A 21334-nucleotide genomic window follows, 5' to 3' on the forward strand; every position below is an offset into this window, starting at 1 on the left:
TTTCTCAAATGTCTTCCTCCCTCTCCATTTCACCCACACAAAAACCTATAATAAATCTGGTTAAGCAATGAAATGAAAAAGAAAGGAAATCTGTCAATTAGTCTTTTGAAAATCTTATCCTCGCCCTTCTTAACATGGTAACCAGCTCCTAAGAGACACTAACGGGCTATATCGTACAAGAGTGGGTTCTCCTCATTTTTGTTACCTCCTCCCCACTCACACTGGGTGCCAACCCTGTGCACATTTGAATGTTGAAACTAATACAATGAAGATAAAGAAACACAAATTTTACCTGAAGGAGAAAATAAACCTTGAGTTTGATGGACATTTAAATTGATTAGTAATAATGGACAAATTGAGACTTGAAGAATATCAAGGTTTAATGTGAACCATTGTACCTGGGTAGCACGATTCAAACCTAGTGATGAATTTATAGAATAATACAACACAGTACAGAATGTCAAACATTTATTGCAGAGCAGAATAACGGTAAATAACGTTGAACCAACAATGCAGTAACAAGGATAACTGCCATATATTTTTGCCATCTTCATCAAAACACTTCTTGCAGACCGACAGAATTTACTGTGACTACGCAGATCATCTGCAACCCACATTATAACAATTTGACAAAACCAAAAACACATGAGCTGCTTATACAAAGTATAGCATTTTGATCATCAAAACTTAAAACATGGAATTAATCTTTTCGTGCTATGCACAAACACAAATTAGTGACTTTTATATTTTTTCCAGTGCCCAGCATGTAAGTAAATGTATATTTAAATTATATATGTATATCTTATTTATATATGTGTGTCTCTATGTATATGGGATTGTATCCCTGTCCTGCTAGATTTCTTTGCATACAGAAGGACATTAGGGATGCAGCACCCAAAGATAACATCTTTATTCTTCCTTTGCAGAAGAGTTTTTTTGGTTAATTTTTATTATTCATTTTGTTTGAAGACAAATATTCCCCATTTGTTGGACACCATGGCTGATCAATGCAGGAGCATAATTATTATGTTTTGCTAGGCCTTGAAAGACATCAAGTTGCTCTTAATGGATCTTCTGTCTTCATGTCCCACAATCCTTTAGTTTGCTTGTCTTCCAGCTCAGCCTGTACCCTCACCTCAAAAGGACTGGGGAAACCAGCTATCAGGAACTGTATTGTTAAACATCTTTCTCTATTTTAGCCATTCAGGCCTACTCCTTCAGATAGACTGCACCTTTCAGGACTTGACCATAATCAAGAATGATGATACCAGTGTTGCACTATCTGAGGTATCACCTTTGGGATGAGAGGTTTTAAAGGCCAAAGCCTTGTCTGCCTCTCAGATGGATGTATGCAACCTCTGTTGTTTACCATGCTGAAGAAAATCAGGGCAGCTTCCTTGGTGTCCTGGTCAATATTTATCCCTAAAACTTATATTACTTAAAAAAAAGTCATCTGGTTGTTCTGACATTACTGTCTTAAAATTTGGTGTGCGCAGTTTGACTGCTGGGTTTCCTACATCATGACATGACTGTACTTCAAAAAGTGCTTCATCGGCTGTAGAGCACCTTGGCGATGTCCTGAGGTCATGAAAGGGCCAATATAAATGCAAGTTTCTTTAATCACTTGCACCCAAATACATTACTGGGTTCAAAATGTTTTCAACATTTAACAGTTAAAGCTGTTGCTAACCCTTTTACTGACTGTATTTCACATGAATCCATTGTCAACTTCATATTAACATGCTATCTTTATTTCAAAGTTCAGTATTGGAAACACCTTTAGAGTTGAGCCCTAACATTTAAGTTACAAGTTACATTTATGCTGTGGACATTTTTGTTAGCACATATTCTAAGAAAAAAATGTATTTTACCTGACAAGTATCCTAAGTTAAAAATATTTTTCAATGACTCTTTTACTGAATACAGATATATTAAAGATGTGTGTTGACATCGATACACAGAAAAACTGTCTCTGAAAAATCAGCAATCATCAAATTAAACTAGCAGGAAACTGCTTAGTACATTGCATTGCTTAAGGGGGGGGAATGTTATTCAATTGTAATATATACAGCGTACTGAACATTTCTGTACTTCCAAGCTTTTCTTTTGAATTTTGTGGCTTCAGTACCTATAATATAACCTACATCACAATAATGTTTGCACCAATTTACTATCACTGTGTTAAGCTCACACCACCGACCTTTTTGTATATGTTATACTCAATGACAATTCCAGATTTCTCATATAAAAAGTACACTATATGTATTAAAATACATAACAGCGGATACAAATAACTAATAAATTTGAATTACTGAATTGTGTTATTAAGTAGTGTCTCACTGCTCCTGGACTTTACAGCCTGAATCCGACCTCAGATTCCATAATGCAGACTCAGGGATCCATTAGTTTGCATGTAGATATGATTGGTCTGGAAATGATACCCCCTACCCCCTCAAAAAGGAGGAAATTACAGCTTTTAAATGACTGCTGGCTTTGTTTCTTTTTTTTTTGGTTTCTTGTTTTATTTAGTTTTTTTTCTTTTTTTGTATGCATTTTTATTTTTTCCCCTCACTGTTACTATTATTGGAATGTGTTTGAAAAAAGTAATCAGCCAATTCTGCAAAACATGCTATCTACCAGATTGTTAAATTGGCTTTCCATGCCCAAACTGTTGAATTTTCTTTTTTTTGAAAGAAGCATTGATTCTTGTTTGCTTAAACATGCTGTTAAAAGCTGTGTTGGAAACTTCCTCGTACTCATGTAACAAATAAACATGATGCTGGTACCTGCCAGGCATTGAACAAATGTACAGATAACTAGAAATAGAGTTTTGCCCAGCACTCACAACGACCAGTATTATGCTTTAGTACATTATGAAGGCACAACACATTAAATATTCTGATTGTGAAAAAAAAGTGGTCCTGGACAGATCACAAACACTCATACCACTTTCACTGGGAGGTCAGCGACAAGAAGCAACAAGTAAACCCAAAAGTATACAAACAAAGAGGGGAGAAGGACTGGGGAGGGAAGCAACTGTGCAACACACTGCCTTTTGCTACTGTTGGTGAAGGATATAATTACATAAAAGTAGGTCTCACTGATTTATTGTATTTACAAACACTTTGAGTGATGGTTGAAGTGTCCACTCGAAATATGTAACTGCACAAGAGAGACGTTTGTTTTGTCCATTTTGTAGCCATTGTCAGCATCACTCCTGTTTAGATTTCTTTTTTAAGTAGATCAGCAGCAATCGATATCAAGTAAAAGAAGCATTTTGTTCCCCTACACTTTCTACTTCAGTTGGCATCTCTCATTTCTCAGCGGCTCTGAGGACACAATCGTGAGACAATTCCACCGTTATGTTATCATCTTGACATGCAGTTCAGGTGGAGCAATAAACTTGTGGTAGCCCCTTAATCAATCACAGTATTTAAGGTTTTTTGCATGTGAACTGACAGCGAGTGGACTACAGAAATGATCAAACCTCGTAGTTCTAAAACACAAATAACTCCAAGTACTTGCTGCAACACTGATCTAAAGGCCTACCCGTAACACAGAATTCTGACACACAGGATTCGCATATTCTACCACTATAGCCTATAATGAGGCTTGCATGAGTTAATGTTGGGTAAAGGAAAAGCACTCTTCATAGCTGATGTTCTTTAGGCTTCTCCATGGATGCTGGTGTATGTTTGTATGATTTCAGACTAGCCAAAGGAATGTCCGTCATTTGACTCCCACTGGTATAATGTCCCTCATTTCCACTAATTAGTTTCCTGTCATTAAAATGATTTCTGTTCCCATCCTCCTTCCAGGCCCTTGAGAGTGCATGTCCATTCACTATCTTATCTTTCTTAATCCATTCTTTCTGAGATCCAAAGGTAGCGAGAGGGGACTTCAGCTGTTGATAGGAACCAAGCCCTGGAGGCATCCAACAGTTGTCTGAGTGGCCAAGTACCAAGCATTCTTGGGTGCACATCTCTGTTGCTTCAGCTAGACCTCTTGGGCCAAGTGGAACATCACCTGAAAATAAAGGATACAGAAAAAAAAATTATATCAGTGACACTGTATGTAGATTTTTAAAATCATATAATGCTGCTTAAAAGTGCATTTGAAACCAGCTCAGAGTGGTGGGGTGAAGGGCTCCTCCCTCTCCTAATTATAAAGGTTTTGATTAAAATGAATGCGATTAATCTCAAATGAACCACTCAGTGTGGGTTGACATACACTTGATGAAAGTGCTATATTCCGTGTGGTTCGTATGAAATTCAGGAAAGTTTAAGGAAGGAACTGAAGAAGGGTCACTGAACCTGAACCATTAACTCTGATTTCTCTCCATAGTTGCTGCCAGACCCACTGAGCCTTTCCAGCAATTTGATTTTTTTTTCAAACCTTACCTTAACTGTGTCCAAGAAAAACAACTAAATGATTAATCAAAAAGGTTTAGTTTTTGAGGTCTGGCAGTCATACTGGCAAGAAAATGTTTTGAAAGACTTAGGAGGAACATTGTTACATAATCACATGTTACTTGTTAATTAAATGCATGGAATGAACACCGGACAAAACAACATAGCTCAGGAACAAAGGAAAGCCAAATGTGAGCTGTATTTAAACATGGAGTTTCCTACCACTAACCAGCTATGTCTTGATCCTTCACTACCAGGCATTTCATACAAGATTGCTGTCACTAACAGATAACATTGCATACATTTTTTTTTAATGGAAAATATAGAAATGTCTCCAGGTTTTACTATCAGGCATTCCACTTCCCTGTTAATACTTCCAGAGAAGCAGCAAAATAGCTTTGCAAAATGTTTGGTCTTTCAGGTTTCATTTTATAAGAACATACTGCAGGGCACAAGTCCTGAGAGGACATTGAGTAAAGAGGAGTGGGTGAGCAAGACAGACATTGATGTTAAACCTAATTATAATGGCTGAAATACTGAACTATTTTTACCACAGTGGAATGCATTTTCATTGAAAGGAAATGGGCAGATATGAATTCATCACAGAAAGCTCGAATCAATACGATTGAAAGAAACAGATAAGTACTTCAGCATTTATTATTGTGAATTCAGAAATATTTTCAGCACAACCACCCTGAGGAAAATTTGTCTGTGCTTTTCTTTAGAAGAAACATGCTTCAATAGGCACATCTTAAAACAGGAATGCTTGAAAGGGGAGCTTTAATACAATGGGAGTCACACAAAGAAAAAAAAAGAGAAGTTCCTCTTGCAGTTTTGAAAAGTAGGAGTATATTTGCCTTTCTATATAAAGAAATACATTGGTAACAAACTTGAAAATTTATCCTGACTCTTGTTACATCCAGGTTTGAAGGAGTAATCAACTCTTTTTTTTAACCCGGTCACTAAAAAAATTATTTATATCATGCAGCTATCAAATTCCAATTTTAAAAATTGAAACTTAAGGGACTAAGATTTTCTTGAGTGAAAGAACAAGGGAATGTAAAACTGAACCTAAGAAAAGTAATGAAAGCTAATATCAGGCACACATTCACAAACACAAGTATAAGATTTTTAATAAGTGTGTACAGTGATAAAGAATAAAGGCTATGCAGTTTAAAAGTTTCTAGAGTCCTGGTTGTGTTAGACTTCAACCTGAGACCACAGTTGCTTAGTTGGTGGCTGATAGCCTCAGCAGTAGCAATAAAGTGTAGATCTGATGGAGTTATTGGTAAAATGTCCATTTCTCTGATTTGCCTTTTCGTAGTGTTCAGTTTTTGAAAGGATGAGTAGGAAACAAAAAGAGAGGGAGATTTTTCAGACCTTGCTTTAACAAATCCATGCTCCTTTCTTTCTGTCTACTGATCTGCCAAGCAGCTATGGAAATATGTCTAATTTGTATATTTCTGCATCCAGCTGTATTGTATTTCAAAAGTGAATAATTGTAGGCAAACTTTTCATGTTCAATACATGCAACTTTTCATACAAGTGTGAAGTTTTTTGATGCTTGGCGCAGTTGACTGTTTTCAGAACTTTTGGATAAAATTACTTCAGTTCAGATAATTTTGTTTATGCCACATTGGTGCCCTGAACTTGCCTCAATCTGTAGTTAAGTGGTTGCTTAGACCACGAAAGGTTTCAGGCATTAATAATCAGATGATGTAGGTTGAGAATTGATGGCCCATATTTTACCACTGTTGTGGCACACTGCAATGACACTGTTGGAATCAATGGCTCTGAGGCCATTGAGAAGACAGTAAAGACACTAGATCTGAGAGTGAAATAGGCAATCCAGGGATTTCCTCAATTCTCAAATCACTATAAAGATGGCAAAGGTAAGCTTGAGATGACAGTGATCTTATTCCCTTAATTCAACAATCTACTTTGTGAAATCTGCAAAATGAATTGTCAGAAAACAGGCAGATTTCTCTGCTTGAGTCAAGAACTTGTTCTCAAATATCTTGCTATCACACAGTTTCAAAAGATTGTAACTTCAAGTTACAGTCCAGAAATTTGCACACAAAAAGCAGGCTGATCCTCAAAGAGCAATACTTCTCATGCATTGTCAGAGGTGCCAACTTTCACATCAAATGTTAAATCAAGGCACTGTCTATCCCCACATTTGGTTGCATTGTAAATGGATCAATGACACAAGTACAAAGAATAGCAGGGGCTTATCCTTGGTGTCATATTCCTAAATCAAATCATAAATACCCAGTCATTATCACATTGCTCTTTGTGAGAGCTTGCTCTGTGCAAATTAGACACCTTCTTTCAAATATTATAATCTACAAATACATTGCAGCCATTGAAATACTTTTGTAATTTGAGATGCCTTGCAGTCATGTGTTTTTGAAAATGCTAATCATTCTCTCCTCTCTCTCTCACAGGGAACAGAAGTCCAGTTTGGAATTCATCCTGCACAATTTTCATTGATACAACAGGCATTTGAGTTGTAAAGAAGCACTAGATTAATGATAGAGAAAAATGTGTCTATTTCTACAAAGGGCAATTGCTCAACAAACAACTGTCTTATGCAAATGGAGTGTAGGATTGATGATCTGAGTGCCAGATTAGAAGCCAGATGATCTTGGTTTGGAATCATGGTTCAGTCATGCTTTCATTCTTCATAAGTAGTTACACACGGAAATTTTCAGCACAAAAAAAGAGCATTAGTCCAACAGACCTATGCCTGAGTTATTGTCCCACATCAACTCTTTCCCACACTATTTCATCAGCATATCCTTCCATTCCTTCCTCCTTCATAGACTTATCTAGTTTCCTCCTATTGCATCTATGGCATTCATCTCAACCATTCCCTGCAGTACCAAGTTCCACATAACCACCACTCACTGACTAGTTAAGTTTATCTTGAATTCTTTATTACATTAATTAATTACCATTTTATATTTATAGCTCCTAGTTTTGAATTCTGACACAAGTAGAAACATTTTATCTGATCAGTCCTAATAAACAGAAAACATCAGTCAGATTGTTTTATATTCTCTTGTGTTCCTGGCTATTTAAAGATAGTGGCTATAAGAGGAGGTCAGAGGCTAGGAACTCTGCAGTGATTACCTAAGCCCTCAATCCCTGAAGCCTGTCCATCATCTGCAATGCACAAGTGTAATACAAACCTCTCCACTTTTCTAAATAAGTGCTACTCCAGGAACACTCAAGCGGCTTGACAACATCCAGGACATAGCAGCCTGCTCAATCTGCACCACATTGAAGACTTACTGCTGAAAATTCATCAAGGTTCCCCTCACTGCACTCACTACAATCTAGAAGGAGAAGGACAACGGAAATGTGGGATCAACACCATCTACCAGTTCCTCTCCAAGCCACTCATAATTATAATTTGGAAATGTGTCACTCACTGTTACTACGACAAAATCATTGAACTTCCTTTCCAACAGCATTGTGGATGTCTTGACACCAAATGGACAGAGGTAGTTGAGAAAGGCAGCCTGTTACCACCTTCCCAAGGGCAATTAGCAACGTGCACTAAATATATACCCTGGTAGCAAAGCCACATCCCTTGAATGAATAAATAAATTGTTCTCTCTGTGTGACATGAGACAGACAACATCTACTTAACTATAGGGGTTGGGTAACAGCAAATGCATGCAAGTGATCTCACCATGTAAACATAAACATTAGTCTTCGCTAGTTGCTCCTGCCTTGGTCAAAATATATGCTGGGTTTCTGCCCAAATGTAAAATACTCGTGTGTGTGTGTGGTAGGTGTGTGAATTATGATGCATCTCTGGGTGACTTATGGAGTTTGCAGAACAATTGGCAGTCCTGATGAATATGGCTGAAAATGTGTTGCTGGAAAAGCGCAGCAGGTCAGGCAGCATCCAGGGAACAGGAGAATCGACGTTTCGGGCATAAGCCCTTCTTCCTGAAGAAGGGCTTATGCCCGAAACATCGATTCTCCTGTTCCCTAGATGCTGCCTGACCTGCTGCGCTTTTCCAGCAACACATTTTCAGCTCTGATCTCCAGCATCTGCAGACCTCACTTTCTCCCCAGTCCTGATGAATATGTTTAGTTTAATTGTCATGGGGGCGGATCAATTCAGGTTATCATCAAACAAACCACTTAAGTATTTCTTTGGTAGTGCCTTAAGCTTAAAAGAAATGGTATCCTTTGGGGAAAATTAAAGTAGGGAGGGTTTGGCTTTTTATTGTGAGCCTAGAAAATAATACCGGTGATATCAGTAAATGATGCTTCAAACACTTAAGCGCCATACTTTTGCTCTTTGAATGAAGGAATTTTAAAGCTATAACATTCAACTCATCATGCTTGTGCCAGCTCTTTGAAAGATCTGTCCATTTTGTCTCATTCCCCTGCTGTTTCCCCACTGTCCTTCAATTCCTTTTTACATTTTCAAATACTCCCACTTCAAATAAATATATTTACCATGCTCCCCATTGAGTTAAAATAGCAGAGGAATTTCAATGGAACATAATCAATCATGGGTACTCAGGTATTGACAGTAATCATTTCAAGGCTTATAGACCCGATTGACACTGATGTGTTCACTATGTCCAACAGTTCAGTTGGCACAGTTTCAACAGCTGCTTTGAAAGCAGTGTTTATACAGTGTGACTCCAGCTGTAGCACAGACAATAAAATTGCCCACTATTCTTGAAATCTGACTCTGAAGAGAGCCTCCTGATTTCACGCTTGACAAGGGAATAAGAGTCGCTTCAGGGTAGCAGGACTGTTGGTATATACACATGCCCCTTCAGATTTTCCTTAAGAGGAAGAAATCGAGAGGATCAAGGTTTTGTTGGATGAAGGAACCAGCTGTGCTCCAGGGAACTTGCCTGAAAACCACCTGAGCACATCAATGGATCAGAAATGATTCACTTACACAAAACTTGCATCTTCCACAGAGGGCTAGAAGGACAAGAGATAATTGGGATAGAGCTATTCTTGCTAATCACATGTTTAAAAGGAAGTTATTTTAAAAATATGAATTTTTTTAAAAAGGCACAATTTTCATCATTGTGTACTTGGTGAAGATAACAGTATAACCACATAACTCTCCTCTAAAATAAATTAGAAAACTTACTTAAGATCCCTGTATTATTGATAGACTGATGGATAAGATTCTGTCTTTTTTTTAAGATTACTTACAGTGTGGAAACAGGCCCTTCAGCCCAACAAGTCCACACCGACCCACCGAAGCACAACCCACCCAGACCCAGACCCTACACCTAACACTACGGGCAATTTAGCATGGCCAATTCACCTGACCTGCACATCTTTGGACTGTGGGAGGAAACCGGAGCACCCGGAGGAAACCCACGCAGACACGGGGAGAATGTGCAAACTCCACACAGTCAGTTGCCTGAGGCGGGAATTGAACCCGGGTCTCTGGCGCTGTGAGGCAACAGTGATAACCACTGTGCCACCGTGCCACCCACTATAAGTCTTGTTATAAGTTGCCCCAAAATGTAGGCCATATACTGATATTTCACTGCATAACTCTACTCCACCTGCTGTGAAGAAAGAGCTTTGAGATTTTTAACCTTCCTACAGAATAGCAGAACAAGCTCATTAGTGATCCCTTGATAGTGCAGCCGAGATCAAGGAATCACAGTTTGAACTATCGGGAGTCAAAACCTCTATCCTAATGGCATTTTGAACAGCCAGTAACAAGTCAGGATTATTCTCTGATCTTCTGTCTTTTTCAATATCATGCTGCTATGCTATTTCTGTTATTCCTCAGAGAAAAAATGGAACTTTCTTGGGATTGACGCAATGTACAATTTAGAGATGGTTGGAACTACTTCATCCTAGGATTATCAACATTTGACAATTTGGCAGCTCTAATCTGAGATGTAGACTTCTGTCATAGATATAATTACAGTTGAATTAGATGTTATCACTTGGCTGCATAGCATGACCAGGTGATTTCATTATATTCTTATTGTCATTCTATATTTTATCAGTTATTTGTTTTTCATTCTCCTTTACAATTAAATGAGCCATGGGATCAACAACAATTTTGTTCACATTCCAGGCAAGGTAAAATGAGGAACTGCCATAAAGGAAAATCTGTGTGAATATCTATAGTGCTAATAGAATCATGTTGCTACAATGTGATGTCCTATTATTTAACCTACTGCTTTCATTACCACTATATATGCTGGAAGACGCTTGACTTTCTTGCTTTTTTTAACCATCTCTTTTCTCCAATGACAGAATCAATGGGAATTATTAGTACAATCAAAAAGGTGTGAAATTACGACTGTTAATTAGATGGTAGAAAGATTGTAATTCGGTTTGTGATATTCACACCTAATGTAAAGGTGTTTGAAGGTTGGTGTAGGTCTCAGGCTCGAAATGAGATCTATAGTGAAGAGATTTCCTGTGAGGAAGCATCAACCAAGCCTTCCAGAGGTAAGGGGTTGAGTTTTACAATTATTTTTTCAAATCATTGGGTCTTGAACAGGTGAAACCAATTGGAAAACAAAGGTAGTGCTGCTTGAAAACAGACCTCCACCCAGAATCTAAATAAATAATATATGATGCAATGAATGTAACTTAGATCTTCTGAAGAGAAATTTGTATTTTCTCTAAGAATTAATGATAGATCAGATTGGATTATTACATTGAATATTTTTAAACATTCTGTTTATGGACAAAGAACTACAAATAAATTTACGAATAAATGCAAGAATATGTTCATTAGAGATGATCTATAAAGCAAACTTGGATCAAAACTTTAGTGCACCGGTCAGCTGTGGTATTTCTGAAAGACTATGTAATTGACAGATTCATTAGAAAGCATCTAGATGTTTAAAGATAACACAGAATCCCGTAGGTGTATCTCTGAGTTGTCATTACATTTTGATCACATCAGGCATTTTAGGTGTTTAGATAATTCAATTGCCTGTGAATTACCTAAGGCTACAGATTCAAGCTTCAGCCCAGGAGTAATTTAATGCAAAAATGTAGCAGAGATAGTGCGAGCTTGTCAGAGGTGCTACCTTTCCATTAGAGCATTATGTAAGTCACTTTCTTAGACAGATGTGAAAGATCCCATGAGGAGCAGGGAATTGCGGGCACACACCCCAAGACTCAAATGTAATATAATAAGGATAATTTGTAATTTCTTTTAATGGTCTGTAGAATCTAATTTTTTTTTAAAATGTTTTAAAAGACTTACTTAAGAATTTGCATCAATTGTAAAGAGATCATAGTAACTTTCTGGGATTGCAAGAAATACTGGCTCATGCACCCTGGTGACCCATGCTTTGAAAAGCAGTAACAGGAAGGATGTTGCAAAAGAAGCTACGTGGCTGGCAAACAGAAAGGAACGTCGCAAGCAGAGGAGCTGAAGAATGAAGGGAATCAGTGACAGATGCAGACACCAGGGAGACAGAAAGAGGAACACTGGATTTTTGCCAGAAGAAGAAACAAATCACTCTCAAGAAGAGGTCAATTACTCTTTCTGGCAGTAGGTTGGAACTCTTTGAAGCATATGTGAACTGGCTTAGAAAGCTGTATGAATAACTCACAGATGCCAATGAGCTGGGTGCTTGCCCAGAAATGGCAAAACTGCGAATTGAGATGTTATTGGTCATTTATTTTGAAAAGTAACTCCAGAAAGATACACCATCAGGACTGTATCGACCCAACAGAGACACGGGCTCCTAGAAGTGAGTTTCGCTGATGGTAATCCTATCCATGAAAATCAAAGATGAAAACTTTTGTAAATTAGGTCTCCCCTGGGAATGAAGAACAGGAATTGTGCCACTATATGGTACAACATTAAAGTAGGGAGTGATATTGCATGCCTGTGAAATGTGCAGGGCGTGTCTTTATTGCATCCACTATTTGCCTTCCAATTGGCTGAATGTGAAAGGAGAAAGTTTAAAAATGACGTGAGGGGCAACTTTATCATGCAGATGGTGCTGCATGTATGAAATGAATTGCCAGAGGAAGTCATAGATGCAGGTACAGTTACAACATTTAAAAGATATTTGGACAGCCACATGGACAGGAAAGGTTTAAAGGGATATGGGCCAAACACAGGCAAATGAGACTAATTCAGTTTGTGAAACATGGTCAACATGGATAAGTTGGACTGAACCATCTTTTTCCATGCTGTATTACTCTTTGACTCTATGCATTAGTATTTGCCTGTTATTTCATGCATAATTTGTTGATTATGATTCATGTTAAACTAAAAGTTATAAAATATGGACATTTTTTAAAATTCTTCATTTTGGAAGCCATTCTGTAAATTGGTCATTTAGGTGTTCAGTTTTCCCTATGAGTTTGTAATAACATGTCCTGGCTAACTCTATTAAATCCCAGCCCAACACTTGCATCTCCACATCATGGCTTATATTAAAACAGATTAACTGTCCACCCTGTTAATGAGATTCAGAACTAACTCTGTTTGGTGGGATATGTCATCTGCATGCCCAATACCAGACTCCTGAAACAACTGCTCTATACAGTCAGAGATCAGACAACTGCCTGGAGGAGAGAGCACCTCCTTTGAGAAGTCCTCAAAATGTCCATGGAGAGGTCAACTATGTGCATTGACTCATGGAAGACCCTAGATTGTAATTGACCAAAATGGAGAAGGCTTACTCAGGAAGACACCAAACACATTGAAAGATTTTATCAGGGACATGCAGAATTGAAGTTAAGGCTATAATGAGAAAACACAAACGACTCACCTAGTCAATCCTTCGAGCACAAATTGCCCCACATCTGACAGAATATGGCAATTGCACTTTGGACCAAACTTGCATTTCAGAACCCATCGAACTGAAGTAGAAGCATGTCATCTTTGATCCTTACAGACTGCCTCAGAAAAAAAAAGTTCAAAGCTTGTTTTTTTTTAAAAAAGGCCTGCCTTCTGGGTGGCCAGATGTGACTTGTCTTTTTATCTATAGTATTTCCAATTATTGGGTTGTATAAAATTTGGCATGCCTAGAATTATAAATAACTGCTTAGGAGAAGATTCATGCTATACTATTGATTATATGCACTGAGAGCCTTAGACAATTCTTGGCATTAGGAAGAGATCACATATTTTATTATCATAAAATGTGAATATCTGCTACAAACCTGAAAGCCAATTTTGTCACTTGCACGAAGTCTACATTTATCCATTAATCAGTAAATAATGTGACAGATTTGTGGAAGTCCAATTTTATACAAAATTGTGCAGAGTTTGTAGCTTCACTACTGTTCAATCACCTTTTCATTTATCCACAACTATCAGGTAAATTGCATAATGCAAATCTCCTGATTTGTCTTCACATATGCAGCTTAAAGTACTAAAGGACATCTGCTTTTTTAGCTTCTTCAAGTTACAATGTTCTCATCCCATAGACTCTACAGATTGAAAACTCATTCACCTTGTGAGATAAACTGAAAAGAGCACAAACTCCTCTGCACAAAAGTGATCGTCCACTCTGTACTGAAAGAGGTGAGTGTATTTTTTTCACTTCTTTTTACAGCCTCTAACTAAATGGCCACTTTATTGATCTACATTGATCAACTGAAGGTGGTTGCTGGCAAGGTGATTGCCTGCTTTTCAAAGTTGGTCCATCAATACCCTATAAGTCTTAGAAATCTCTGAGCTTCTCAATTGCTGACCTACAAGAATCTTATTCCACAAAAACATGGAAACAAAGTTGAACGATTGGTATTTTATACCTTTTTGATTCATGCAGCCTTATTAGACAGTGCCATAAAGTGTTGATAGCATACAACCTGCCAATTTGATGCAACAGAGGTTCACACTCTATATGAGACTCCACATGCTCAATTTCATTTAATCCTATACCCTATTACCTTCTATTCTTTTCTCTTTCTTGCAATTATTTAGTATCCCATTAAACATATTAATGTTATTTATCTCCTCTACTGGTAACATATTCTAGTTCATTTATTACAAGGAAACTATATTAAAAGTACTTCATATATACACATTTTGTGAACCAAATTGGGGGTGTCACACTAATTTTACTTCAATATGACATATATATTCTTCTTCATTCTAACAACAGTCAGAACTGTCACTTGCAGAAAGTCAACATGTCCAAATTAACAGAGTCTAAAATTAATATCAGTAGTCAATGTTTTAAATATTCAGTGAGAGTACATGGAAAATGCTTATTTTTAAGATCATAAGACAAAGCTAAGTTTGAACAATTCTCTGTAATCTGAAAAAACAAACAGCAGCAGTATTTTTCAGATTACAGAGAATTAGTTGAAATGCATCATCACTTGGCTGTCAAGGTATGACAGCACTCTCTGTAGTTCAACTTACATGACTTGGTTTCACACCAGTCGTATCACTGTAGCTGTAGCTTTCAAAAGATAAAAGTTCTTTCATTCATATGACAGATTTCATAACCGTAGGATGCCCCAGATGTTTTATGACTATTGAAGTACTTTTGAAGTCTAGTCATCGTTGTAACATAGGAAAAGCAGTAGATATCTTGTTTGCAGGAAACTCCCAAAAACAGCAATGTGATATTGACTAGACCATCTATTTTTAAGTGTTAACTGAGGGATAAATATTAGCCAAGGAACTGGGGAAAGAATTCTCTTCTGCTCATTCCATGAGTTTTTTTTGCCCAATTGAAAGGGCAGTCAGTCACTGAATTTAACATCTCGTCTCAAAGACGGCACCTCCAAAAGTGGTGTGCTCCCTAGTCCTGAAACTGGAGCACAGCCCATATTTTCAGTTCAGGTCTCCAGAGATGGCTCTGGAACCACAATCTGCTCGCTGAGAAGCAATAGTGCTTCCAGCTGAGCCATGACCAATGCACAATGATTTACTGGGTTCCTTTATATTTGAAGTATTGTGCGCAGTTTTGGGCCTCATATCTCAGGAAGAATGCCTTGGCCCTGGAGCGTGTTCAAAGGAGAGTCATGAAAATGGTCCCAGGAATGGAAAGCTTAACTTATAAGGAATGTTTGAGGACTCTGGGTTTATACTCGATGGAGTTTAGAAGGAATGAGAGAGGGATCTAATTGAAACATAGAGAACACTGAATGGCCTGGACAGAGTGGATGCTGGGAAGATTTTTTTCATTGGTAGGAAAGAGTGGGGGGGATCCCCTTGATCCAAGGGAATCAAGGGTTACACGGAGAAAGTGGGAGAATGGGGTTGAGAAACATAAAAGCCAGGATTGAACAGTAGAGCAGACTCAATGGGCTGAATGGCCTAATTTCTGCTCCTATGTCTTATCGTCTTTACATTGCAATACTGCTTGCACTGCAATACAACCCGACAGTAATGCGAATAAATGCAAGTTATCCACTTTGGCAGCAAAAACAGAAGGTACATTATTATCCGAGTGGCGATAGATTGGGAAAGGGGGCCATGCAAAAGACCTTGGTGTCTTGTACAAAATTCAGTGAGATAAGCATGCAGGTGCAGCAAGCAGTGAAGAAGGCAAATGGCTTTCAAAGTCAGATTCTAGTATAAAAGCAAGTATGTCTTGCTGCAATTATACAGTATCTTGGAGAGACCACACCTGGAGTATTGTGTGCACTTCTGATTTCATTCGGTGAGGAAAGATTATTGTTGCTACAGAGAGAGTGGAAAAAAGATTTACCAGACTGATGATTTGGATGGCAGGACTGTCGTATGGAGAGAGACTGAATTGGTTAGGATTATATTCACTGGAATGTCGAAGAATGCAGGGGTTCTCATAGAAATCTCTAACATTCTAACGGGACTACAAAGGACAAACATAGGAAGAATGTTCTTGATGACTGGGGAATCCAAAACCAGGGGTCACAGTTCACAGATATTGGTAACATCTTTTAGGTATGACTGAAAGCAGGAGAGGTTTCTTCACCTAGAATGTGGTGAAGTGTGGAATTTTCTGCTACAGAAAGCAGTTAAGATCAAACATTGAATATTTTCAAGAATGAATTTTTAGAGCTGAAGGGATCAAAGGGCATGGTGATAAAGCATGAACAGAGTACAGAGTTGGCTGATGAGTTATGATTATAATTATTGGCAGAGCTGGTTCAAGGGCCAAATGGCCTACTCTTGCTTCTAATTTCTTTGTTTCCATGTCAGCAAAGTGTTTACTGTCTTGTTGGCAGCAGCACTCATGTAACAGTGTGACAGCACAGAGGATATCAATACACAGTGACAGATAAACTGAGGAAAATGTGCCACTTTTAGTTGGCTGTTATCAACTCTTATTAGATAGAAAGATACCAGTACATTTTACTTCAATTATCTGAACTGCCACACAATGAAAGACATCGTTCACTCACATCAGCTGTTGGAGGAAAACATACTCGCTGGCGCCATTCATGTGTGAAACACACCCCTTATACAGTTTGTAATTGTCTGGCCAAAAACAAACTGCGGCTTTCTGAGAGATAAAACATTTAATTAGTCTCTTCAGCTTCAATACTTTATTTTAAAATCACCTGCCCTTATCTTTTAGTGACAGTTGCTTGTTAGGTACCAATGCCATTTTAACACAACAGTTAAACCATCCACACACGTTATCGTTTCATGTTGGAAAGCAGGCCGTAAACACATTCTGTTCCTTTGCTAGCATAAAACACCTGCAAGGCTATTTGGCACATTAGGGTCTTAAACCCAGGCCCTTTTGCAAAATTAAGCAGTAAAGGATAGAATTTTGGAGTCTAGTCTTTATACACTTAAAGGCACACAATATATCACACACCTCTAATCAATTGGCTCTCTTGTAGTCTACTCTCTCACATCAAAACATTTATTAAATCAATTCATTATGATACGTCTCCAGGATAGGACTGCTATGCCACAAGAACGCCTTATGTTCCCATATATAACTGAGCACGGGTCATTTCCCAATTAATGCCCACCACCTGAATACAACTAACACCTATTTAATCCATTGAACAAATCTGTAAACCCTTCTGTTGCAGTTGTAATGCCCCTTCTTCTTAGCCTGCAGGCCTGGGTTTAAATCCCAACTGCTCCAGAGATATAAATAACATCTCTGATCAGGTGCTTTAGAAAATACCTGCACAAACCTATACCATATATAGTTTGTAGCTGAGACTATTGTCTCCATTAGGTTTCCTATGTATTGGTCTTACTGAGCTATAGTCAAAGAACTTGTCACTTCATAAACCAATAAAAGAAAAATATGACAGAGCCATATTGTACCGTTGGAAGGCCAAATGGGCTGGCTTTTAGTCATTAATTCCATTATACAAAATGAAAGGTCAGATGTGGCATAATAAGGATGGGTTTAAGTATTTTACATTGGTCAATGATAAATTGGAGCAACTGTCTCAACTTGATTGGTGTACGTGGAGTCATTGAATATCTTTGACTGGAAGCCTGTTGATGGGTTTCACATCCACTTATGTGGAGACTGGCATGCCTTCACTCGCTTGATACTGTGATGAGTCTCTTACTAATTATTGATGCCATCACTAAAACTTTCTATCACCGCCTGTGTAACATCACTTGACTTTGCCCCTGTTTTAGTTCATCTGCTGCTGAAATCCTCAATGTGCTTTCATTGCTTCTGAACTCCCCTACTGCAAAGTGCTCAGGATTGGTGTCCCATATTCTCCCCTCCATAAACTTAGAGGTTACCTAAATCTGTTGCTTGTGTCTTAACGTGCAGCAAGTCCAGTTTTTCTACCTCCTACGGAGTCACTGAATTCCACAAGGTCTCATTGAGAAACACCTTGACTATGCTTTTTGTTGCTAAAGCTGCATGCTTACGAATATTCTTCCAAAACCTCTCAATCTGTCTACAACATATTTCTCCTCTAAGACACTTATTAAAATCCATCTCTTTGAGACAAATATTTGATTATCTCAACTAATACCTCCTTTCCTTTCCCAGTGCCACCACCTTTCATAAAATTCCTTTTAAGTTCCTTCAGATTCTTTTCACATTAAAGGAAATATCAAAATATAAATTGTGTTTGTGAACCAGACCTTGCAGATAGTGTGGATTGGAGGCAATAAGGATATTTTGACTGCATCACAGACACCTACATTCTGTCTGCAAAAAGAGACCCTGAGTTTCCTGTTGCTTGCCACTTCAACACACCATCTTATTCTCTGGCCAACATCTCTATCTCAGGCTTGCTGGAGTGCTCCAGTAAAGCTCAGCACAAGCTGGAAGAACAGCACCTCATTTTCCACTTTGGGACACTACAGCCTTCTGGACTCAACATTGAGTTCAACAACTTTAGGGCTTGAGCTCTCCTGTGTCCTTCCCCAGCTCCCACACACCAAGCCTTATCACATCATCTGCTATTGTCCAACAGGTGTATTTGGAAGTGCAGGCTTTCAGAATGTTGCTCCTTCATCAGGTAGCTAGTGGAGTAGGACACAGAAATCATAGCAAAAGTTCATAGTGTCATATACTGAAGCGATATATTGAACAAACTTTGTCCACTCCCCTGTCCAACACTGGCACCTTCAAATCATCTGTTAGTGCACACAACCCATTGTTAGCCACGGACAGTCTCAATTAACAACTATTCACCCTCTCAGCTTGATTATTATCCACTCCTTTTTTTATCCAACTGTTCTTCTCTCTCTTTGGGCTCTATCTCTGCCTATCCTTTACTTCTTACCCCCTGACCCCACTCTACCTTCTGCATAAAACCCGACATTTTCCTCACTACTTTAGTTCTGAGAAAGTGTCACTGGACCTGAAACCTTAACTCTGATTTCTCTCCAAAGATGCTGGCAGACCTGCTGAGCTTTTCCATCAATTTCTGGGTTTTTTTTGTTCCTGATTTCCAGCATCTGCAGTTCTTTCGGTTTTTACTCAGGATATTTTAATAACTGCCCTCCAATGCATATACAGTTCGCCAGATTTAAAAATAAAATCTTAATGTGGGGTGGAGCGGGGAGGGAAAAGGGGGAGCAATTGGCTCAGTGCTATTTTCACCAGATTTGAGCGCCAGGATTCTGATCGGTGCATCTGCGGTCAATGCGTGTGTAATTTAGAAATAAAGGCAAGTTTGTGGTCATTAAACATCTTTTGTTCAGAATGTTTTAATGAACAATATTCACCAATAATGCAAACAATACATTTGATGGCAAAAATTAGAACTGTTGTACATTGTGCATTGAGATAGAGCTATTTAAACGGAGGAACGTCGTATGTATAGCTTTTGTATAAACTTTCTTTTCGCAAATTGGTGTCAGGTTATTAAACCCAGCAGTTTTACACCGCGGCAATCGGCAATGAAGTGATTGCAATGTCATTGCGGAGAATATAGAAGGATTAGTTTCAGTTCTGGACAGGATTCATCTGTTACAGTGTGTGTGTGTGTGTGGGGGGGGGCAACTTTTAAATCAAGCATGGATAAATGTGTGGAGGACTCACCGAATCGAACAGCTGGAATGCATGTCGGAACCAAGGACTATGATAGCTACATAACAAAGAAATTATTTATAGGAAAAGTCATCGATTTGCTGTTAATCGCTGACCTTTTCAAAGTTCAGAAACCATCATTTGACTGCAAGCCACACAATCAAATCTTTACGATCAAGTTTGCAGGAATAGCTCAAACCAGAGCTGGTCATAAAAGGATAAAAGCAAACTACTGCGGATGCTGGAATCTGAAACCAAAAGAGAAAATGCTGGAAAATCTCAGCAGGTCTGGTAGCATCTGCAGGGAGAGAAAAGAGCTGACGTTTCGAGTCTAACTGACCCTTTGTCAAAGCTAAAAAAAAGGGTCATGAAAGGGCTCCTCTCTCTCTCTCTGTCTTTGCGTCACAAACTTACTGTGTCTGGCCAGGACAGAGCAGCTGAAAGGTCCAAATTGTGACCTCACACAACTCGTACCACTCAGACACACTAGACGGTTGTAGTCTGTTGTATGTTACAGACAATAACACACCAGCTCTCGGAAATTAGCAAAACACTGAAATTATTCGGTCAGAATGTGCGTAAAGTCTATTATTATCAGTTATTTAAATCTCCAAATTCTGGAATTGACTAAATACCCGACTAAAAATATATATTTGAGATGGCGATGTAAAAATCCCACGATTCTTGGCTAATAATTGCTGCCTTTTATTTTGGGTTTTTTTGACCGCAGTGATGCTACTCTGAGCATATTACCTCCAGAGACAACTACACCGAGGAACTCATTATTGTAACAGTGTGAGAATTAATTTATGGAGTGAACAGTTCAGCAAACGTCATTTCTTTAAATGCACCGTGATTCAAGTCGGCTGGAAGACAGAATATTTATAAGTAATCCCATTTTGGAAATGCTTAACCCAGGCTGTGGAAATCATGTAGTTCAATGGTATGAAGTAAGTAGCTCATTGTGTTTAATAAAAAAGAAACTGACGTGAATGTTATCCCGCTGGGGAAGGGGGTGAAATAAAATTTGTTAGTTTAAATATGGATTTTGAGTTCTGTCTATTTAACGTTAATTTGCTGTACAGCAGCTACAGGGAAGCTGTAGGCGAGTGTTACGTGGGTTTGACTGCCACAGGGAAAGTGAAAGGGCAGCAGGTCCCAGTTTTCTACTAACGATTGCATAATTGACTGAATTAGCCAAAGATCTCTTCTTTCAAAATGCCATTGCCTACTGCTGGTCGCTGACGCCACTGTAGTATGTTTCTCTGCACATGGACACACCAGCCTGAAAAGTAAGCCAGGTTTCTTAACCTCACCAAGGCCGTTTCCATCGGAGATGAGTTTTACTAATACTTTAATCTTACAGAAACGGCTTTCGGTCTCTGCTGCAATAGGAGGAGATGATTCTTGCAAGCTTATCTTGGCTGTTTTTTAGAAGTAGCATTTAAAAAAAAACTGTTTGGCTAAAATAAGTTGTGCTGATATTATCTTAAAGGGCATCGATAC

At 38.4% G+C, this 21334-nt stretch overlaps 1 protein-coding gene across 4 annotated transcripts in view; it reads right to left on the reverse strand.

The window, feature by feature from the left end:
• Window positions 1-519: 519 nt before the first annotated feature.
• Window positions 520-21334, reverse strand: part of LOC122550511 (protocadherin-9) — a 707310-nt gene continuing 686495 nt past the window's right edge. For all 4 annotated transcript variants that reach the window (XM_043691349.2, XM_043691348.2, XM_043691351.2 and 1 more), the window contains one exon: window positions 520-4026. In XM_043691349.2, the coding sequence (XP_043547284.1) occupies window positions 3650-4026 (377 nt within the window). In that variant the 3' untranslated portion in view covers window positions 520-3649. The remainder of the gene's footprint in view (window positions 4027-21334) is intronic.

Source organism: Chiloscyllium plagiosum, unplaced genomic scaffold, assembly GCF_037043375.1.
Source record: "Chiloscyllium plagiosum isolate Xiang-an unplaced genomic scaffold, Cpla_swu_hap1 HiC_scaffold_6, whole genome shotgun sequence".
NCBI classification, from domain to species: domain Eukaryota; kingdom Metazoa; phylum Chordata; class Chondrichthyes; order Orectolobiformes; family Hemiscylliidae; genus Chiloscyllium; species Chiloscyllium plagiosum.